The sequence below is a fragment of the Dendropsophus ebraccatus genome, chromosome 1 (assembly GCF_027789765.1).
Source record: "Dendropsophus ebraccatus isolate aDenEbr1 chromosome 1, aDenEbr1.pat, whole genome shotgun sequence".
NCBI lineage: Eukaryota > Metazoa > Chordata > Amphibia > Anura > Hylidae > Dendropsophus > Dendropsophus ebraccatus.
Genome location: NC_091454.1, coordinates 204,979,556 through 205,002,584, shown reverse-complemented (window position 1 = coordinate 205,002,584; position 23,029 = coordinate 204,979,556). Strand labels below are relative to the sequence as shown.

At 45.9% G+C, this 23,029-nt stretch overlaps 1 protein-coding gene across 1 annotated transcript; it reads left to right on the top strand.

Annotated features, from left to right (window-relative positions):
* The first annotated feature begins 4,790 nt into the window (after positions 1–4,790).
* On the top strand, positions 4,791–22,204 carry MCOLN1 (mucolipin TRP cation channel 1). The gene is made up of 14 exons (XM_069967682.1): positions 4,791–5,024; positions 12,666–12,862; positions 13,121–13,288; positions 13,369–13,519; positions 13,603–13,669; positions 14,387–14,483; positions 14,587–14,686; positions 16,808–16,914; positions 16,989–17,138; positions 19,167–19,268; positions 19,388–19,510; positions 19,595–19,801; positions 19,890–20,023; positions 21,700–22,204. Exons 1-14 carry the CDS (start codon positions 4,955–4,957, stop codon positions 21,731–21,733), a joined length of 1,707 nt encoding a protein of 568 aa, XP_069823783.1. The 5' UTR covers positions 4,791–4,954; the 3' UTR covers positions 21,734–22,204.
* The last annotated feature ends 825 nt before the right edge of the window (positions 22,205–23,029 follow it).

The window sequence follows — 23,029 nt, the reverse complement described above, 5'->3', positions numbered from 1 at the left end:
GTTTAACCCCTTCAGGGACAGAGGGAAATCTCACCCGAATGTGACCAGGAAACCTTAATGAAGACCTAGAGATCCACAGGCTCCAGTTCTGAAGGACAGCTCTTCCTTTAGATTATCTCATGTGCAATGCTAATCAGGTGTTTGTTTTGTTAATTACATTTAATTACTATTAATTGCATATTATATGGTTAATTTTTTTTATTTATTATGGACAGTCCCTTTTTGTTATCAGCCCCACCCCCCTCCCCAGTGATCAGTTGCAATCTGTAAGGGAATGTGGCTAAAAAAGTTTAATTTCCCTACAGCGCCTCTGCAGGGAAAATAAAGTATTGCATAGTGTTCATTAAAGGGGTACTCTGATGAAAATCCTTTTTTTTTTCAGATCAACTGGTTTCAGAAAACTATATAGATTTGTAATTTGCTTCTATTTAACAAAAAAAACTCACGTCTTCCAGTACTTATAAACTGCTGTATGTCCTGCAGGATGTGGTGTAATTATTCCAATCTGACACAGTGCTCTCTGCTGCCACCTCTGGCCATGTCAGGAACCGTCCAGAGCAGGAGAGGTTTTCTATGGGGATTTGCTACTGCTCTGGGCATATTAGTAATTCTTTTACTTCTTTTTAAAAATCTCCAGTCTTCCAGTACTTATCAGCTGCTGTATATCCTGCAGGAATTGGTGTAATTTTTCCAATCTGACACAGTGCTCTCTGCTGCCACCTCTGTCCATGTCAGGAATTGTCCAGAGCAGGAGAGGTTTTCTATGGGGATTTGCTGCTGATCTGGACAGTTCCTGACATGGGCAAAAATGGCAGCAGAGAGCACTGTGTCATACTGGAAAGAATACACTACTTCCTGCAGGACATACAACAGCTGATAAGTACTGGAAGACTTGAGATTTTTTTTAAAAGAAGTGAATTACAAATCTGTAAAAACATCTAACATGTGAAAGAAAAAAAAAACTGTCAGAGTTCCCCTTTAGGCCACTGCCAGACAGCTCTGACTGTGGCTTATCTCTCCCAGAACAAAGGAGTGGGACAGTGATTTTCCATCACGCCCAGCCCCTATCACCTTCCTGCCCACAGACTCTTTCCCTATCTTTGATCAGATTGTGATCAATCAGAGCTCATTCCAACTATGCACAAAAGCAATCAGGCGGCCATATCTTCCTTATTTGCACACGATACACAATCACAGAGGTTTGTCCCCTGACATTAGCATCTGATTAGATACCTGAAGTCTATGGAGGCTGTGTGTATATGGGTCTGGGGTCAGGTTGAGAGCTGTGAACTCCCTCCTCCCCAACCTTGTGACCCCTCCTGCCTTCCCAGCCACATCATCGTTTAAAAGTTCTTAAAAATTCATGCAGAACCCTCAGCTCTGTGTTCAGCACCAGGGACAGCACACTAAACACGTCAGATAGCGGTGCATCACCGGAAACGTTCACGGTTGTTGCCGCAACTGTGTTGATAAGTTTTTAACCACAGGAGATATTGCAACAATTCTTGTCTTTGTTCATAGTCTACATCAGTGATTTTCAACCTTTTTTGAGCCGCGGCACACTTTTTATACTTAAAAAATCCCGGGGCACACCACCAACGAAAATGGCACTAAAACAGTTCATATTATACATAGAGTTAATAATATAGATTCTAAATGTATTTATACTCAGTGCGAAACCTGGGCCTGTTTTCTTCTCCCCCCCTACTTCTCTCCTGTGCTTCTCTCCACCATACTTCTCCCCCCGCTTCTCTCCTGTGCTTCTCTCCCCCGTGCTTCTCTCCTGTGCTTCTCTCCACCATACTTCTCTCCCCCGTGCTTCTCTCCTGTGCTTCTCTCCCCCGTGCTTCTCTCCTGTGCTTCTCTCCACCATAATTCTCTCCCCCGTGCTTCTCTCCTGTGCTTCTCTCCACCATACTTCTCTCCCCCGTGCTTCTCTCCACCATAATTCTCTCCCCCGTGCTTCTCTCCTGTGCTTCTCTCCCCCGTGCTTCTCTCCTGTGCTTCTCTCCACCATACTTCTCTTCCCTGTGCTTCTCTCCTGTGCTTCTCTCCCCCATGCTTCTCTCCACCAAACTTCTCTCTCCCCTGTTTCTCCCCCATCCCCAGGTTTCTCTCCCCCTGCTTCTCCCCCATCCCCAGGTTTATCATCCCCCTGCTTCTCCCCCATACCCAGGTTTCTCTCCCCTCTGCTTCTCCCCATCCCCAGGTTTCTCTCCCCCTGCTTCTCCCCATCCCCAGGTTTCTCTCCCCTCTGCTTCTCCCCATCCCCAGGTTTCTCTCCCCCTGCTTCTCCCCATCCCCAGGTTTCTCTCCCCTCTGCTTCTCCCCATCCCCAGGTTTCTCTCCCCCTGCTTCTCCCCATCCCCAGGTTTCTCATCCCCCTGCTTCTCCCCCATCCCCAGGTTTCTCATCCCCCTGCTTCTCCCCCATCCCCAGGTTTCTCTCCCCTCTGCTTCTCCCCCATCCCCAGGTTTCTCTCCCCCCTGCTTCTCCCCCATCCCCAGGTTTCTCTCCCCCTGCTTCTCCCCATCACCAGGTTTCTCTCCCCCTGCTTCTCCCCATCCCCAGGTTTCTCATCCCCCTGCTTCTCCCCCATCCCCAGGTTTCTCTCCCCCTGCTTCTCTCCCATCCCCAGGTTTCTCATCCCCCTGCTTCTCCCCCATCCCCAGGTTTCTCTCCCCCTGCTTCTCCCCATCACCAGGTTTCTCTCCCCCTGCTTCTCCCCATCCCCAGGTTTCTCATCCCCCTGCTTCTCCCCCATCCCCAGGTTTCTCATCCCCCTGCTTCTCCCCCATCCCCAGGTTTCTCATCCCCCTGCTTCTCCCCATCCCCAGGTTTCTCATCCCCCTGCTTCTCCCCCATCCCCAGGTTTCTCTCCCCTCTGCTTCTCTCCCGTTTCATCCCCATCCCTGCTCACCTTCCCTGAGATGCTCGCCGCGGGTGCCGTCCCCCTCACCTACTACCGGACGCGCTCCTCCAATCAGGGGAGACCGGGAGCGTGGTGCGCTGCGGCGGGCCGTGATGCACGCATCCAATCAACATGTGCGCTACGGCTTGCCGCAGCGCACCACGCTCCCAGTCTCCCCTGATTGGAGGAGCGCGTCCGGTAGTAGGTGAGGGGGACGGCACCCGCGGCGAGCATCTCAGGGAAGGTGAGCAGGGATGGGGATGAGAGGGGAGAGAAACCTGGGGATGTTCGGGCCAGTAGGTGAGGGGGACGGCGCCCGCGGCACACCCGACCATGTGTCACGGCACACTAGTGTGCCGCGGCACACTGGTTGAAAAACACTGGTCTACATGACCACCTTCCCATTGGAAAAACCTACCCCTGATCCACTATGGCGGCCATGTTCCGCACATAGCCTTAGATAGCCCCCCTCACCCATTACTTGCTGGGGTATCAGATATGTCATTTCCCCTATTATTTCTGAAACATAAGGATGTCCTGAGACTTTTGAATCACAGACCTCCCAGCATCCTGTATCAATATAAAAAGTGTTTGAGTCTTGGCAGGACTGTACTGACACAGCCATGCTGCTGTATCAGTACAGTCCCATGAAGATTTAAAGGGGTATTCCACTCAAACATAACTTTTGCTATGTTGTTGCCCATGGTGAGACTAACAATTCCTTCCATACTTGTTATTATCTATTCAGTCTCCTTCCCCCAGTTCTCAGCTGCTGCTTTCTGCCGAAGACACAAAAATCTGTGTGTGAGCCTTTCTCTCAGTCTCCTCCCCCTCCCTTCTGAGACGACTGATGTAAACAAGTCCCTGGCTGGCTTTATCTGCAACATTGCAGCTTCTTTGTAATGCTGGGAGGGTTAATCACAGTGAGTTCATCAGCAACTTGACCTCAGATTACCCCTGCCAGCATTACAAAGAAGCTACAAAGTTGAAGATAAAGCCTGCCAGGGCCGTCTCAGAAGGGAAGGGGGAAGAGGGGGGAAACAGAGCGAAAAGCTCAGTTTTTTGTATCTTCAGCAGAAAGCAGCAGCTGAGAACTGGTGGAAGGAGACTGAATAGAATAGAATGAATTGTTAGTTTCACTATGGGCGGTAACATATGAGAAGTTATATTTGAGTAGAATTCCCCTTTAAGTTTCAGTTTTCAGTACCTTCAGTATTATAATGATACATGATGCTGCGAGGTCTGTGATTCCGACGTGCAGCAGATTCATGGAAGGTGTAAATGCACCATAAAGGTTGTTACTATATCCATATAAAGCTGATTATACCCATGAGGGTCGTCCCTGTACTAGAACTATTGCTTGTGGACGTGTACACTGAACGTCTATGCAAATCAGCCGAACTATTATAAGTCTGATAGTGTGAACACATGCCGTAGCTCTGTAGTGATTTCAATGAAAAATTAATGCAGCTAGTCTACAGCCCATTCACAGGTTAATCGCTATTTAAAGGGTAAAATCCATCAGCCCTGTCACCGGTCTATCAGCCTAACCCCGGATGACCTCAGCTTCAGCAAACTTAGGGAAGTAATTATTATCCATTTTCCCATGTCAGTCACAGGTTAAAGGGCAGGTGTTCTGGCTCTAAACACTTGTTTCATTTCATAACTGGAGCTAGGAATGGGCGGGGTCTATCATAGAGAAGGTTTGGACGTTCTGACGTCTTAAGGTGGGCGTGGTTTTAGAGCCTTAGGAGGCGTCACATGACCTAGTTAGTAAAAGGAAGGCAAAAGGTTCTGACGTCACGAGGTGGGCGCGGTTTTGGACGTAACCAAAGACTGAGGGGGCGTCACGTGACATAATAGGCGGGCGTTGACGTAAAGCTGGGCGTGGCCGTAGTCTTTGTCACATGACCACCAGCGGCAGGTCAGCTGATAGAGATCTTAGAGGGAGAACTCATGGGACGGAGGTTGCGAGGGGTCCCGGAGACTGAGCGCATCCTGCAGCAGATGAGACACACACAGTGACGACAGCCGCGCTCAGACATGATGGGCTCAATGCGCAGGAGCCGCAGCCTGAGTGATAACCCCAAGCCGGTGGCGGCAGCAGCAGCAGGTATTGTTATGTGGCCGCTTCCTCCATGCACAGGTGCAGCAGAGCTGAGTCTATAGATTTGTATTGTGCTATACCATATGGGGGCAATACAGCGCCTCCTAGGGGAAGCATATGGTAGTGCACAGGTTCTATTGAAGTTAATGGGAGACGTTTTGTTGTTAGATGGAGATTTAAGATGTCTGGGGGAACCTGCCACCCTCCAGCTGTTGCAAAACTACATTTCCCATCATGCCTGGACAGCCTTCGGCTGTCCAGGCATGATGGGAAATGTAGTTTTGCAACACCTGGAGGGTGGCAGGTTCCCCACCACTGCCCTACAGCTTCATATGTTTGTTATAGATCCTTATAGAGAATGAATACTAGAGTATAACTGCATAAGGCGCCCCCTATAGGAAGCATATGGTACTGCACATAGATTTATCATACTGCACTATATGGAGATCCTGAGTTACGGGTGTCCATGTCTGATATCACAATCTGATGCCCCCTAAGGCCATGTTCACACAGGTTGGATTTGATGTGTATCCTAGGCATGTTAATAGCAGTATCTCATCCCCATTGATAAACAATGATAAATGCTGTGTCAGCTATTTGGGGCAGGATAGATAAGGATTAGCTCCATTATATGATAGTAGAGCAAATCTGCTGCGGATAGAGATTCAGGATAAGAAGCTGATCGGTGGGGAGTCCGGCTGCCATTCATTCATTATCTTGGGAACTGCAGGGCTGCTGAAGATATAGGTAAATGTAAGAGATGAGCGAACCAGGTTCAAGTTGATCCGAACCCAAACGTTCAGTATTCGATTAGCTGGGGCTGCTGACTTTGGATAAAGTTCTAAGGTTGTCTGGAAAACATGGATACAGCCAATGGCGATATCCATGTTTTCCACATAGCCTTAGGGCTTTATCCAATTTCAGCAGCCACTGCTAATCAAATGCTGAACGTTCGGGTTCGGATCGACTCCAGCATGTTTTGAGATTCACTCATCTCTAGTAAATGTTCAGTGACCACATGTATCAAACTCATTGCCTCCAGCTGTTGCAAAACTACAATTCCCATCATCCCTGGACAATCATAGCTAAAGCTTTGGCTGTCCAGGCATGATGGGAATTGTAGCTTTACAACAGCTGGAGGCAATGAGTTTGATACCTGTGGTCTATGGAGTCACTGAACATTTACACACATCTTCAGCAGCTCTGCAGTTCCTGGATGTGGCCACACGTTTCACCATGTACGTTGCAAAGGGTTAAAATCTGTATCCTACGGACGTTAAATTCTGCCCAGAGTTTCCACTACATGTGGAACAGGCCCTACTGGATAGAAATCGCTGCTTTTAGAGCAGAGTGGTGGTTGCTAACCTAGGCAACGAGCTGTCAACAATGGAAAGGAAAGGGCAGCATTTTAGGAGGAGACAAGTTTTCTGTATGAATGTGTCTGCAAAAATGATATAACTTGATGAGCCCTACAAGTATAACTATACTAGCTGAGATGGGTATACCCCTTTAAGGCTAAGTGTAAAAGGGCTGTGAGCTTTAGGCTGCATTCACACGTTCCGTGTTCCTCACAGAACACGGACGTGAACTGCCTGTAACAGACTCTCCCCCGCCTGGCCAGCTTCTGTGATAAGATGCTGGGAGCGGGGGAACTGTACAGAAATGCGCCCCACTGATTCATTACAGCCCGGCGCCTATCTGTACAGTTCCCCCTCTCCTAGCTTCTTATTACAGATGCTGGCCAGGCGGGGGAGAGTCTGTTACAGGCATTCCACGTCCGTGTTCCGTGAGGAACACTGATCATGTCAATGCAGCCTTACACTCCGGCTGTAATCCTAAGCAGCCCCATGCTTTACCCAGATATAACTAACAGCCACAATGGATCTCTGGACTGAGACCTGGTGTGATCTCAACTTCTGCCCAGTCTGAGTGGCCTGTCAATACTTTTTACTAAGACTTTAAAGCTGGGATGGGGAACCTTTGATGTTATGCATCCCCCCCCCCCCCCCCAGGCATGATGGGAATTGTAGCTTTGGAACAGCTGGGCGGCTGCAGGTTCTTCATCCCTGCCTGAAAACCAACCCCTAAAAAGGTATAAACTGTGCCGCTTTTTCCCATTAAACTCATCTTTAAAAAAAAAAGACCTTAAACCTCAAAAACCCACACGTGAGCATTGTCTAAATGTGGAAGTGGTTTAATCTCAAACACATTTTCCAACCTCACAATATTTTTTTTTTTATTTCAATAGTGCTGACCATCGGCAGAAGAAGCAATGCCTTTTTTTTTTTTTTTTTTTTTTTTTTTTTTACTGTATTTTTTTATATTTATAATTTTATTTTTTTAAAGACCAGAAACACACACACACACACACAATGCTGAGATGGCAGATTCCTTTCCTTTTTCCTGTGACGATGGGTTTTATGATGTATTTTGGTCCTGGTCACGTCCTGTAGTAGAGAGGAAAAGATCCATAATTCTGGTTACAGTTCACTGGGTGAATGGTATAAGATTGGGAGATGGAGAAGTTAACCCCATAATGACTGTATGTTCCTCACCGGGATACTCTAGGACAGGTATGGGGAACCTTAGGCCCTCCAGCTGTTGAAAAACTACATTTCCCATGATGGCTGTACAGCTAAAGCTAAGCTGATGGGGATTGTAGTTTGCAACAACTGAAGGACGGAAGGTTCCCCATTCCTGCTCTAGAATATCGGCCGCACACTTGTCTGCCGGTTGTCTTCTCTGCTCTCGGGTGATGGGCACCTTGGTATAGAGTCACATCACATAGGGGATTACCAGAATGGGGGATAGCCATCTGATTGCTGGGAAGCAGAATGTAAGGATTAGGGATAGAAGGAGGGTGATACATTTGTGTATGGAAGGCTTGAGGCCTTTATCCTCTTCTAGACTCACAAGGGAAGGAGCACGAGACGGGCCTGGAGCCCCTGATGAGGATATCGCCCCGGGCGTACGGATGTCCACAGAAAAGAAGGCAGACGTCTATTTCCTCTATAATATGATCCATAGCGGTTACTGCCAGGAAGTCTTTATTAAGAGGAAAAAATTGGGTTATGTGAATCCAGCAAATCCTTTAACCCCTTAGTGGGCACCTATTTTGAGCCTCAATGACTAAGCAATTCTTCGTAATTTTTCTTGCCATTCTAAGGGCAATAACTTTATATTTTTCTGTTTGACTTTAGTTCTTTTTGCAGGATGAGTTGTGTATTTTTTATTTCAGTGTTTTAGGCCACAAATACATTATTAAAGCCGTATTCCCATCAGGACTCTCTTAGGATGCGCCATATGTGTCCAATAGAAGTCTGTCCTACCTCTGGGACTTACATTGAGATTGAAAGGTCCCCAGCAGTGGTCGGAAAGCCGGAAATAATCGATCTGACTGCATTTCATCTAATGTGGTGAACCGGAGATGTATAAGCGGCGTAGCCTGCGGCTCTGTGGGTATAGGAGGGAGAAAAACTTTAACTTTTTTGGGAAGGAATAGGGGGGGGAAGAAAGACAAAACAACAATACCGCCATTCTGTTTTTGTTTACACGGTGGGATAAATTACACAATGACTTTACTCTGGGTCAGGGGGGTTATGGTGATAAAAGCCGGGTTCATGTCTGTGTTTGAGCTCCCTGTCTGATCTCTGTTTGTCTGATATGTTCGGGGATCAGAAAAATGCAAATGAACAATGATCCAATTGATTTAATGGAGTCAGATATTATTTAGATCAGTTTGTAATCTCCAGTTTACAACCTGCCCCCTCTATATATCTCCGACCTCATCTTCTGATCCCTCCCGTCACATAACCTCCGGTCTACAACCTGTCCCCTCCATTCATTGGAGTTGATCTCTGGATCCCTCCCATCACATAATCTCTACCTTATTTCCTGATCCCTCCATCACATACCCTCCGGTCTACAACCTGTCCCCTCCATACATCTGAGCTGATCTCTGGATCCCTCCCATCACATAATCTCTACCTTATTTCCTGATCCCTCCATCACATAACCTCCGGTCTACAACCTGTCCCCTCCATTCATTGGAGTTGATCTCTGGATCCCTCCCATCACATAATCTCTACCTTATTTCCTGATCCCTCCATCACATACCCTCCGGTCTACAACCTGTCCCCTCCATTCATCTCTGACCTGATCTGCTGATCATTCCCATCACATAATCTTTACCTGATCTCCCAATCCCTCCTGTGACGTAATCTCCGGTCTACAACCTTTCCCCTCCATACATCTGATTGGATCTCCCGCTCCTTTCCCTCACATAACCTCAGATCCTCACAAGGCCTCTACCTCTGCTCCCCTGCTCTCGCCCTGTCCGCTCTTCATACATCCGTGTCCAGTGTTTCTCCCAGGCTTCCCCTATACTCCGGTACTCACTACCCCGACACATGAGAATGCTAAAATTAAAACTATACCTTTTTGTTTCCTGTATTCTTTATAGCTTCTCTCCTGAACTGCCTTCTCATTCCCCTGTAGATGGTCACCCCTCAGGGGTCCTCTCCTTCTCTCAGTATTTAAAGTGTCACTGTTATAGTATTTTATTGATTTTATTTTTTTCCAGAAATCAATAGTTCAGGCGATATTAAGAAACTTTGTAATTGGGTTTATTAGGCAAATATGCCATTATCTGTATTCAAAAAGACTTTCCCTAGCCCCCCCCCCCCCCCTCTCTCATTCGCTGCTCATTATCAGGAAATCATGTCTTGTTGCATCAGACGTGCCCCTGTCTGTTCTATGGAGAGGGGAGGAGGGAGATTAGTCATCAGCAGAAAACAAAGGATTACACAGTGGGAGCTGTGTGAAAGCCTCTATTCAGAGGTCAGTGCTGGCTGTCAGAGGAGATAACCCGGTGATGTAGCTGTATATTAACTCTTTGTTGTCCTGTTTTGGTGGCTCCTCTCCCTCCACCCCTCCCCTCTTCATAGAAAACCATGAAGACAGGGGAAAGAGCTTCAAACTACTTTCTCATCATAAAAATGCATTTTTCGGCTAATGAACCCAATCTACAAAGTTTCTTAAAATCGTCTGTACTATTGATTTTTGCAAAAAAAATAAATATAACGACAGGTACACTTTAAGGATTGCCTTTTCATGTGTTCGGCTCCTTGGACCTAGTAGTGCAATAAACCACAACTGGTAATAGTAGTGGGCAGTCTGTAACCCCTGAGGACCAGGTTACGGTAGTGTTTAGTGTGTGTTACGTGGCGGAGATTTATTATAGGAAGCAATTACATCTATTTATAGTGCACATTCTACATTTACTGGAGGTGACGTGCCGCCATGGGTATGAGGTGACAGCCCGCTGGATTCCTTTGGTCGTCTTCACCCTGAGACGCCTATATAGCATAAGGTTGAGGTGGAGCTAGTTCTGCGTACTATGAGTCAGCATGTTCTTATAGTAAGTGTGTCACTGTAGATTGTAGTCAGCTCCTTCCCTATTCTGGTCTGGTTTACAGTACAGATATACAGTAAGGCAGGCGGATTTATAACAAAGGGCATTGTCCCTATACGTAGCAAAGTTCATGAGGATATAGCATCTAGCTGGTTTACTTCTTGTTATTGCCTACTGTCAGCATTCTTGACTTCACTGCCGCCCGTGCCTGATCCTGTGTTCTTGTTTCTGATCCTGTCCCTATAGCAAAATGTGTGGGAGTTGAGAGAAATACCACACACACGCACACGCACACACACACACGTACGTCACTTGTTTTGATCGGTTGGGGGTCTTGGTGCTGAGACCCTCACAATACGAAGAAGAAGCACTCTGATGTGCGCTTCACTCCCTGGCTTGCCACTTGATCGGACGTGCTGCAGGAAACAGGCTCCATAGATTTACAGTTTTTGGATATCTTTAGTCCTGTAGACTTCTTAGTAGATTTGTAATGTGACTGTGGCGGACCATAGGCTTCCCCCATATCTCAGCAGGGTTTCCATGTGCTTTTTCACTTCATATATCCCCTTGTTTATTGACCTGTCATCTGGACATCCAGCTTCATTGTCTTTGCTTATTTTTCTGCACATTCATCATTATCTTTACATTGCTGTGGACGTCCTGAAAGGCCCATTGTTCTGTAGTGACCCACTTCTGATGTGGCCCATAGTCTCCGGCTCTCCCACTTATTCCAGCTCTCCTTTGCCTATAACATTGGGTGCATTGAGTTGCACTTTCATCTGCTTCCAAATCTGTAGTGATGCGAAACAGATCAAATTGTTCATGGATATAAGGGAAGCCTTCATCTTACCGTCTTACAGATAACATCTCTGATAAGCAGATGATTGTTTGAAAGGAATTACTAAAAGGGCAGACTGGATGGACAAGGGGTCTTTTGCTGCCAACAATCATCTGTGTTACTTATATAATGTAGTGATTCTAGTGAAACTGTTGTCTGAAATGAACATCTCATAAGCAAACCTATGTGTCTCCATGGTAACAGACTACAAAGGAAGTCTTTGCATAGTCTGATCCTGCAGTCAATCGTTCTCTTTTTTTTTTTTTTTTTTTTTTTTTTTTTTTTTTTCTGCTCTTCACATATTCCAAACTCATTGCATAGATGTATGAATCTCTATCTGGGGAAAAGACATATACCCCAATTTGCGATTTGGGAAAGGAGTTTGATCATGGAGGGTCTGACAGCTGGGACCCCTTGTGATTTCCATAACTGATCCCTGAGTGTTATAAATGAGTGCCGCTACTCCACTCATTGTCTTTGGAGCACCCAGAGTACAAGGCATGGCCACTTTTGACAGTTCCATAGACAATGAATAGAGCAATAAGCAGGGCTCTGTTCTGGTGATGGTGGGGATTCCCAGTGGCCAGACCCCCGGCACTTTGACCCTTATCGTCTATGCTGCGGATTTAGTTATTTTAGCTCAGACTGCTCCTTTAAAATCTCCTGGATTCTGTAATTTTTGCCATTTGTTTTTGCATTATTGGCACCCCTAGCTGCTTTCTGGACACAGCGCCCCCTTATGGTCATACAAACCTATAGACCAGATCTTCTCAAACTATTTCTTCTGGAGCCTCACCCAACAGACCAAGAGGATGCCGGGGCCTCACCAGACTGACCAAGAGGATGCCGGGGCCTCACCAGACTGACCAAGAGGATGCCGGGGCCTCACCAGACTGACCAAGAGGATGCCGGGGCCTCACCAGACTGACCAAGAGGATGCCGGGGCCTCACCAGACTGACCAAGAGGATGCCGGGGCCTCACCAGACTGACCAAGAGGATGCCGGGGCCTCACCAGACTGACCAAGAGGATGCCGGGGCCTCACCAGACTGACCAAGAGGATGCCGGGGCCTCACTATCTGTGGTGAAGTCCATTTAAAAGCTGAAAGAAATGCTAGGGCTACCTTTCTTCCATCTCCCAAGCTCTAGATACTAATAAAGCAAGTACTAAATTTAATTAATAATGTTGCTAAAATGGAGCTTTTGGAGGACTGTGCAGATCATAGTCACTTTTGTGAAAACTGGCTCCCCAGCTGGGCGTCACCAACAACTAGGGGGCGCCTCACTGGTAAGGCCCACCTCACAGAGAAGCACTGCTATAGACAACACGTCCCCCATAACCACTGTACTGTCTTTGCTTTATGATGTTCTCACCGGTTTCCTATTCTGTTTTATAGCCGAGCGCCAGCACCTCCTGTCCCCTTCGCCCTGCTATGGCACCAGGTTCTGTGAAGGCTCCAACCCAGAGGAGGTCCAGCTACGGAGGCGGCTGAAGTATTTCTTCATGAGCCCTTGTGACAAGTACAGGGCCAAGGGCAGGAAACCTTACAAGTTGGCCCTGCAGCTCATCAAGATCTTATTGGTCACCGTTCAGGTAATGTAAAAGTAACTCTAATACACCGCCATGTCGTCCTGTGCAGTAAGTCCTTATCCGTCAGTCATTCCCCTTATCAGTGGTGTCCAGTGTAGAGCATGTCTGCATGGAGTAGGCTGAGGCAGCTAATAACCATGGTGGATGTTCCCCTATTGTGTAGATATGGAGCAGATCAGTGAGACCTGCGTTCTGCTATGTATGAGAAGACTTGGCTGCCCCCATCCTCATCCCCCCCCATAACTCTCCTGTCTCCCGCAGCTCATCCTGTTTGGTCTCAGTAATCAGATGGTCGTGCAGTTTAAGGAGGAGAACACGGTGGCCTTCAAGCATCTCTTCCTGAAAGATTACACGGACGATTTGGATAAGACCTTCGCCGTCTACACCCAGGATGACGTCTACGACTACCTCTTTTATGCCGTGGAGCAGGTGAGGGGGTCTCCGTACCGTGAAGGGGGGAAAAAGCCCACCACTCCTTTATAGTAGCTATTATTATTTTTTTTCTTTAGTACATCTCATTACCAAACCAGACCACGGCTCGCTATGCGTACACGCGCCCTGCCAACAAGTCGGCTGTGTCGGTGTGTCAGCAGTATTACCGCAAGGGCCACATCGATCCTGCCAACGATACCTTCAACATTGACCCCAAAGTTGTCACGGGTAAAAACATGTTGTTTTCCTCGAGTCCTCTCCACCTATAATGAAGTCACTTCATCACCGTCCTTCTCTGCTGTCTCCTCTAGATTGTGTTTACGCTGACCCCACCGAGACCACTCACAGCTACAGGAACTTTACTATTAAATTTCACAAGTACGTATAGTGCTAGAATGTTGCTGGGTCCGAGTTCATAAGCTCAACCGCCAAAGGTTAAAGGGGTACTTCAGCAAAAATCTTTTTCTTTCAAGTTAACTGGTTTTAGAAAGTTATATAGATTTGTAATTCACTTTGATTTAAAAATCTCAAGTTTCCCCATACTTATCAGCTGCTGTATGTCATGCAGGAAATGTTGTTTTGTTTTAAGTCTGACACAGTGCTCTCTGCTGACATCTGTGGCCGAGACAGGAACTGTCCAGAGCAGCAGCAAATCCCCATAGAAAATCTCTCCTGCTCTGGACAGTTCCTGACATGGACAGAGGTGGCAGCAAAGAGCACTGTGTCAGACAGGAAATAATACACCACTTCCTGCAGGACATACAGCAGCTGATAAGTATTGGATAGTTTTTTTTTTTATGGGGATTTGCTGCTGCTCTGGACAGTTCCTGTCTTAGACAGAGGTGGCAGCAGAGAGCACTGTCAGACTGAAAACAACAACATTTCTTGCAGGACATACAGCAACTGATAAGTACTGGAAGACTTGAGCTTTTTAAATAAAAGTAAATTACAAATCTATATAACTTTCTGAAACCAGAGAGGAGTGTTTTTCCTGCAGCCACCATTTATTGAAGTACGTGGTGTGTGTGTGTGTGTGTGTGTTTTTTTTTTTCTTTTTTTAAATGTATACTTTTTTTTTTTTTTTCATCCTCTTAGGTTGATTAACATAACGGTACAATTTCAGCTAAAAGCCATTAACATCCAGACCATCATTAACAATGAGATCCCGGACTGTTACACCTTCACCATCACTGTGAGTACTCCCTATTCGGGGTTGTATACAGAGTGTATAGCGGAGTACAGGAGCCGTCATCCTCTAGGTGTTCTCATTATGTGATCGCTTTTCTCTCATACAGATCATATTTGATAACCAAGCGCACAGTGGGAGAGTGAAAATACAACTGGACAATGACGCAACCATTAAGGAGTGCAAGGACCCGAGTGTGTATGGAAGAGGTGAGCGCAGGTGTAACCTCTGTGCCTGAATGTATGATCCTCTAATCCCACCGAAATGTCGGCATTCTTTCCATGTTTGATCCCATGAACGGTATAATAGGGAACTATAGAAATCTTCCTGCTTGCCCATGTACATCTGTTCACTCATGCACTTACATGTCACACTATTGCACACCCTTTCACAATCAAGTGTTCTCAAACTAATGTATGCAGGCTTAGAGTTACACTGTGACACAGGAAGTCTTGTACACGGAATTACTTGCAGTCAGATTCACTCTTGCATACTTGTGCAGTTTCACTGGGGTACACTGTTGCACTTGGTGAAACTTGCATACTTGGTTACACTCTGGCGCATTGTGACACTCTGCTACACTTGGACACACTTTTCTATACTGCATAACATCAGGGGCGTAGCTAGGATTCATAGGGCCCCATAGCAAAACTTTTTAAGGCTCCCCTACGCACAACACAAAGCACTGCGCGTGCGCGCACACACACACACACACACACATACACACATATTCTGCTTTAGGGCTGGAGAACAGAGGTCAAGGGTTATCAGTGCAGTGAAGCAGAGATCTGTCTTCTGCTTGTTAACCCTTTTTTTTTTTTTTTTTTTTTGTTACAGCATGTAACAGTAAACATTGGGTCACTTAAGGCCCTATTCCACGGAACAATTATCGGCCGTCACGTCCGATAATTGGCCTGTGGAATAGAAGGCAACGATCAGATTGTTGCAGTCGTTTGTTTTTCAACGATCTGCTGCCGTCGCTCCGTGGAATAGGATTGTTGGCAGCAGACGCTGCTGTATGGGCTTCCCGGATGATCTAGCAATCACCTGGATGGCCCTCCCCTGACTCGCCCGCTGCTGCTGCCTGGAATAGCGGCGGCAGTGAGCAGGGAACGAGGAGCAAACGAGCACTGACAGCACTCGTTTGCTCCAAGTCTGCCTGTGGAATAGGGCCTTTACACACTGCACTGCATAAGGGGTTAAAGGAGAAGTCTGGCGAAAATTTTTATTAAAGTATTGTATTGCCCCCCCCAAAAGTTATACAAATCCCCAATATACATTTATTACAGGAAATGCTTATAAAGTGCTTTTTCCCTGCACTGACTACTTATCAAGGCGTCACCTCCTGGGTAACATGGTGATGTCACTTCCTGGATAACATGGTGATGTCACGCCCCAACTCCCAGAGATGTGCGGGCTGTGGCTGCTGGAGAGGATGATGGCAGGGGGACACTGAGGGACACAGGGCACTGGGGGGACTCTGAGCATCCCTCTGCCATCATCCTCTCCAGCAGCCACAGCCCGCACAGCTCTGGGAGTTGGGGCGTGACATCACCATGTTATCCAGGAAGTGACATCACCATGTTATCCAGGAAGTGAAGCCTTGATGCAGTAGTAAGTGCAGGGAAAAAAGCACTTTATAAGCATTTCCTGTAATAAGGACTGGGGGGGACAATACAATACTTTTATAAATATTTTGACCGGACTTCTTCTTTAAGCAGAAGGACACATGCTCTTACCTTCTACCCCGTGCCCCCTCCTGCACAGGCCCCATAGCAATTGCCTACCCTGCCTCTATGGTAGCTACGCCACTGCATAACATACCTGCACACACAGACACTCTCGCACACTAGCAGACTTGCTTTTGTGCTCTTAGGGTATGTTCACACTGAGTAGATGAGGCGGAATTCTGTGGTGGAGCCGATCGTTTAACATTTGATTACTGGTGGCCGAAGAAGTTAGATGCAGCCCTGGGGAGTCCGATAAAACATGGATACAACCAGAGACCATAGGCTGTATCCATATTCTCCCAGACTCCCTAGGGCTGCTTCCAACTTCAGCCACCGGTATTCAAATGCTGAGCAATCCGACTCAAGCATGCTCTAGTTGTGCTCATCTCTAGTCCTCACATTTCCCTGTGCATCATGGGATGTGGGGGTGATGAATGCTTAGAAGTAAAAGGCCGCTTGTAAGATCCGGTGCCCATTCGTGGGGCCAAGACCATCCAATATGTAGCCATGTATTTACCATGCACTCAGTATATATGCCCAGATCTAGCCATTGGGATATGTAATAGTGTTAGTGTTTAATCGTGCCGTATCTTCTCACAGGTGACAACCACTCCCGTTTGGCATTTGACATCATTGTGATAATTTCCTGCATCCTCTCCTTCATCCTGTGTGCCAGATCCATCATACGAGGCCTGAAACTGCAGAATGTAGGTTCCCTATTCTTTCGGGACTGAAGCTGGTGGTGTTACTTTGGGTTGTTACTAACCTCCTCTCTGTCTAGGAATTTGCTACATTTGTACAAACCCGTCACTCATTGACTGTATCCTTGTCTGACCGGCTGGAGTTCGTGAATGGTTGGTACCTGCTGCTTATCATCAGTGACATCCTCACTGTGTCAGGGACGGTCATGAAGATCGGGATCGAGTCCAAGGTACTATTACTGCTATAGACAGTACTTGTGTTGAATAGAGTAAGAGATTACTGCCTTCCTCTGCCACCATACAGACAGACACCTGTATTGTCCTTATGTGCCCCACGTACTGCATCTGTCTGGACGAGGCAAGTAATTTTGTTTAGCTACAATCTGGCTGTCAAACATGCGGCTCCCGCCAGCTGTTGCAAAACCACAATTCCCATCAAGGCTGTCCAGGCATGACGGGAATTGTAGTTGCACAACAGCTGGCGGGAGCCGCAACTTTGTAGAAATCAAGCTTTTTTAGGAAACTCTGTAATAGGTTTTATTAGGCCAAAGAGCCTCTCCCCCTTGCTTATCTGTTTGCTGTGTCCATTATGGTCTATGGAGGGGGTAGCAGGAATAGAAAACATTATAGGAGACATCACAGTGCAACATCCTACAATCTTACCTCACAAAGTTCCCAGAGCAGCACTGAGTTTTCTTACCTGTGAATCCAGTGTTTTGTGTCCTGACAGTCTCCAAACTGCACAAGCTGGTTCTCTCCTCTTCCTGGTCACTCATCTCCCCTCGCCCCCTCCCTTCCATAGAATATAATGGACATGGCAAACCTGCTTTCACTGACTGCACATCTGTAGATGACTTATGCACAGATAAGAAGTGAGGGGGGTGGTAGGAAACCAGCTTTTTAAGTACAGAAGAAAACTTTTGCTTAATAAAACCTATTACATAGTTTTTTAAAATACCTTGTACTATTGATTTCTTCAAAAAAAGGAAAAATTAAATAACAAATACACTAAGGGGGAGATTTATCAAACATGGTGTACAGTGAATCTGGCTCAGTTGCCCCTAGCAACCAATCAGATTCCACTTTCTTTTTCTCACAGATTCTTTGGAAAATAAAAGGTGGAATCTGGTTGCTTGGGGCAACTGAGCCAGATTCACTTTACACCTTGTTTGATAAATCTCCCCTTAAGTCTTTTCAGCGCCATCTGTACATACACTCACCGGCCACTTTATTAGGTACACCATGCTAGTAACGGGTTGGACCCCCTTTTGCCTTCAGAACTGCCTCAATTCTTTGTGGCATAGATTCAACAAGGTGCTGGAAGCATTCCTCAGAGATTTTGGTCCATATTGGCATGATGGCATCACACAGTTGCCGCAGATTTGTCGGCTGCACATCCATGATGCGAATCTCCCGTTCCACCACATTCCAAAGATGCTCTATTGGATTGAGATCTGGTGACTGTGGAGGCCATTTGAGTACAGTGAACTCATTGTCATGTTCAAGCAGAAATCGAGACTCATCAGACCAGGCAACGTTTTTCCAATCTTCTACTGTCCAATTTCGATGAGCTTGTGCAAATTGTAGCCTCAGTTTCCTGTTCTTAGCTGAAAGGAGTGGCACCCGATGTGGTCTTCTGCTGCTGTAGCCCATCTGCCTCAAAGTTGGACGTACTGTACGTTCAGAGATGCTCTTCTGTCTACCTTGGTTGTAACGGTTGGCTATTTGAGTCACTGTTGCCTTTCTATCAGCTCAAACCAGTCTGCCCATTCTCCTCTGACCTCTGGCATCAACAAGGCCCACAGAACTGCCGCTCACTAGATGTTTTTTTTTTTTCGGATTATTCTCTGTAAACCCTAGAGATGGTTGTGCGTGAAAATCCCAGTAGATCAGCAGTTTCTGAAATACTCAGACCAGCCCTTCTGGCACCAACAACCATGCCACTTTCAAAGGCACTCAAATCACCTTTCTTCCCCATACTGATGCTCGGTTTGAACTGCAGGAGATTGTCTTGACCATATCTACATGCCTAAATGCACTGAGTTGCCGCCATGTGATTGGCTGATTAGAAATTAAGTGGTAACGTGCAGTTGGACAGGTGTACCTAATAAAGTGGCCGGTGAGTGTATATTCCATGAAAGTCTGTGTGCAGCCCCCTTTAAAGAGCCTTGACCTTTTTTTTTATGATTTTATTTTGCAAAATAATTTTGCTGTCTATAAGTAATTCCTAAGCTTAGCTTTGTCTTCCTGTGTTCTAGACGTTTGCCAGTTACGACGTCTGTAGCATTCTGCTAGGGACCTCAACGCTGCTGGTTTGGGTTGGAGTTATCCGGTATCTCAGCTTCTTCCAGAAATATAATGTAAGTGTGGCAGTGATCCTCATCTTGCCTATACCATAGCTGGCCTTAGGTGTTCCGCCACCTCTTACCGATACAGGTCTCTGCTCCTCAGTGTCATCTATCTTGTCTTTTCCCTGCAGATTCTCATTGTCACACTCCGAGTTGCCCTGCCTGACGTAATCCGCTTCTGCTGTTGTGCGGCAGTGATTTATCTAGGATATTGCTTCTGTGGTTGGATAGTCCTGGGACCCTATCATGTCAAGGTGAGGGAATTGGCCCTTTTTACTTTAATCCGCTCTTATATCATTGGCTCCATCCTCTATAGTAACATCTTGGTTTCCTTGCAGTTCCGCTCCCTCTCCATGGTGTCGGAATGCCTCTTCTCCCTTATAAATGGAGACGACATGTTTGTCACCTTCTCGGAGATGCAGAACAGTAGTTACCTGGTGTGGATGTTCAGTCAGCTGTACTTATATACCTTCATCAGTCTCTTTATCTACATGGTCCTCAGTCTTTTCATTGCCTTGATCACAGGAGCCTATGAGACCATCAAGGTAATTATATAGGGTAATCGGGGATCAATGATCAGTTCCTGGTCTTGCTCCCATGTAACTGGATACTGATGTCTTCTGCATACTTCAGTTTCAGAACGCTGGAAGTGAAAATGTTTCTGCCCTCCATCAGTATATAGAGGAGTGTAAGGACAGCCCCAGCTCAGGGAAATTCCGCACCGCCAGCTCCAACAACTGCCCTTTGTCGTGCTGCTTCCTTAGACCGTGAGTATTGTGCATTAGCCTCTTCTCTGAACATGGGCAAGATGTGCTGCATGTTTTTCCTAAGGGGGTGAGTTATTGGGATTTGGAATGCCCATTTAACTTAAAGTGTACTCCGACAATTTTATTTTTTTTCTTTCAAATCAACTGGTGTCAGGAAGTTTTATGTAGTTGTAATTTAATTTACTTTTATTTAAAAATCTCAAGTCTTCCAGTAGTTCTCAAATATGCAAAAGTACTGCGGAGACACAATCACGTGTTTCTCAACGTCAGTGAGCTAGCCAGACCTTCCTCCGGGAAGGAAACAACCAAGCCAAAGGCATTCTCCAGTCAAGGAAACCACCTCAGTAAGGTATCCATCCACAGACGGCTGTTTCGGGGTATTTGCCCCTCATCAGTGTGGAGTAGGAATCTGGCTAGTGGGAGCAAAGCCTCAGGGAGATCAACCAAAACACTGCGGAGACACCATCACGTGTTTCTCAACGTCAGTGAATTTCGGAACAGCTGTCTGTGGATGGATACCTTGCTGTGGTGGTTTCCTTGACTGGAGAACGCCTTTGGCTTGGTTGTTCCTTCCCGGAGGAAGGTCTGGCTAGCTCACTGACGTTGAGAAACACATGATGGTTTCTCTGCGGTGTTTTGGTTGATCTCCCTGAGGTCAACCATCATTCTCTTCCAGTACTCAGCTGCTGTATGTCCTGCAGGAAGTGGCGTATTCTTTCCAGTCTGACCTAGTGCTCTCTGCTGCCACCTCTGTCCATGTTAGGAACTGTCCAGAGCAGTAGCAAATCCCCATAGAAAACCTCTCCTGCTCTGCAAAATTCCTGCAGGACGTACAGCAGCTGAAAAGCACTGGGAGACTTGAGATTTTTAAATAGAAGTTAATTAAAACTCTTTGTAATACTCTTTCTGATACCAGTTGATTTGAACAGAAAAAAACTTTTTTTGCTGGATTACCCCTCGAAAGCTAGCAGAGTACAGCAGACATATAGGTAATGGAGGTAATTGTGCGTTTGGGATAACATAATTCTGAGTGACTAGAGCATATTAAAGGGGTATACCTATCTGGCTTTTGGCTCTCTTTCGGGGCTCTATAGAGAATGAAGGGAGATGCGGTGTGCATGAGCCCACGGCTCCTTCTGCTTGGGTAGTGGGGTCCCCAATAGAAATGAGTATAACTGGAGCAAGCTCGAGACCAACTGTTCGGTATTTGGTGGTTGAATCCAAGAAGTTTGATGCAGCCATACATATGAAGTCCTGGAAAACATGGATACAGCCACCAGTATTCAAATGGCGAACAATGTAACTCGAGTATGCTCCAGTTGCACTCCTCTCCAGTCCCCAATCTTGAGATTACGGGGCCCCTGTGTTTGGATCTGTAGATGGGGCATAACTACCCCAGATGGGAATACAACTTTAAGGCGGAACTCCTGACTTCCAAGTGAAATACAGTGCGTTAAGTGAATGTGCTATGTGGTCTTTCATGGCTATTCTTTCTCCCATCGACTCTTCCGACCTCTCCCCTCTCTCTGTACCATCTTACATTCTAGTATATAACCATATCGCCTGACCTCCATTAACACCAGCTGAACGGCTTTGAACGATCAGTCGCAGTCATTTCCCTTCCTATCACAGTGTTTGTTCCATCATCCCCTCAATCTAACTTCTCTTTCTTCCAGACCTCAAAGTGATGAAGACCAAACCATTAACTGAAGACTTTTCTCATCTTGAATAAGGATGAAGGGTTCGTCCACGTCGCCCGTTGGGATTTTAACTCCGTTTTAAGGACTTTCTTTTTAAGATGTTTTTTTCCATTTTGTTTATGAAGACATTTTAAATGACTCCTTCTGAGCCTTAAACCGTATATAAACTGGACTCTCTATCCAGGAGACAGACCTGAGTCAGAGTTAAGCTAAACCTGTAGACCCTGAGAGTTATACAGAGTGTTTAAGGTATAGAAAGTATTAGACTATTTTATAATTCAGAGGTTATTTGAGGGTCACAGTAGAGAAATAGAAGGGCTAGACTAGAGAAGACGTAGGATCGGAAGACCAAGGCAGACGCACACCGGGACACATGATGGTGCCATTGACTTCTTTTAGGTAACACTGTTTTAATTTAATATTTTTTTTTTTTAAACCACTTTTAATGTATTGGAATAAAAAGTGTCCCAGTACACGATCATCTTCGTTCTCTTTGTCCGATTCTTGGGAAATGATTAAAGTTCTAAGAATACGAATGGTGGAACCGCTGCAGACGAAGCATGGGTGCTGAAGTACTCTGGTGGCCAAGAGCATGCTGGGATTTGTATGTCCTTGAAACCAAGCGAGAGCCCTGGGTTTATTCTCCTATATAGAATTATGTGTAATAGCATCCTTTCCTTTTAAACTAATTATATTAAAGTGAATAAATCTCACTAGTAGTAGAGGTTTTTAGAGGATGGCGCTGTCTTTGACATTCATGATGTATGTAGGAGCCCAGACTGTGAAGGTTGATTCAGACTTATTTTTTTTTCTACCTCTGTGCTTCTAATCTCTTAATATTATCAACATATTCTTTTCAACAACTGTCTTCATGGTTGTGTTAAAGCTTCCCATATACTCTAGAACACGCCACCTCAACACATCCGACTCTCGCCCACTATTAAAGTGTCGTTGTCGTTATAACTTTAGAAATCGAAATTAACAGTAGATGTGAAATAAAGAAAGTTTGCAATATACATTTATTTTTTATTTTTTGACTTTCTTTATTATTTTTTCCCAAAATGAAAACAAATTACACATATATCACTACATATACACATACCCCTATAAATCATTATAAATATAAAAGTATAGAAATGTACCCCCCCCCCTTTCCCCCCCCCCTCCCTCCCCCGAGTTGGCCACTTAACACAGAAACACAGATACATACATATAGAACTGTACACATGCCATTTCCCAAACATATATACCTTTAAATAAATAAATAAATAAATAACTGACCCCTACAATTCAATTCTCCCCACCA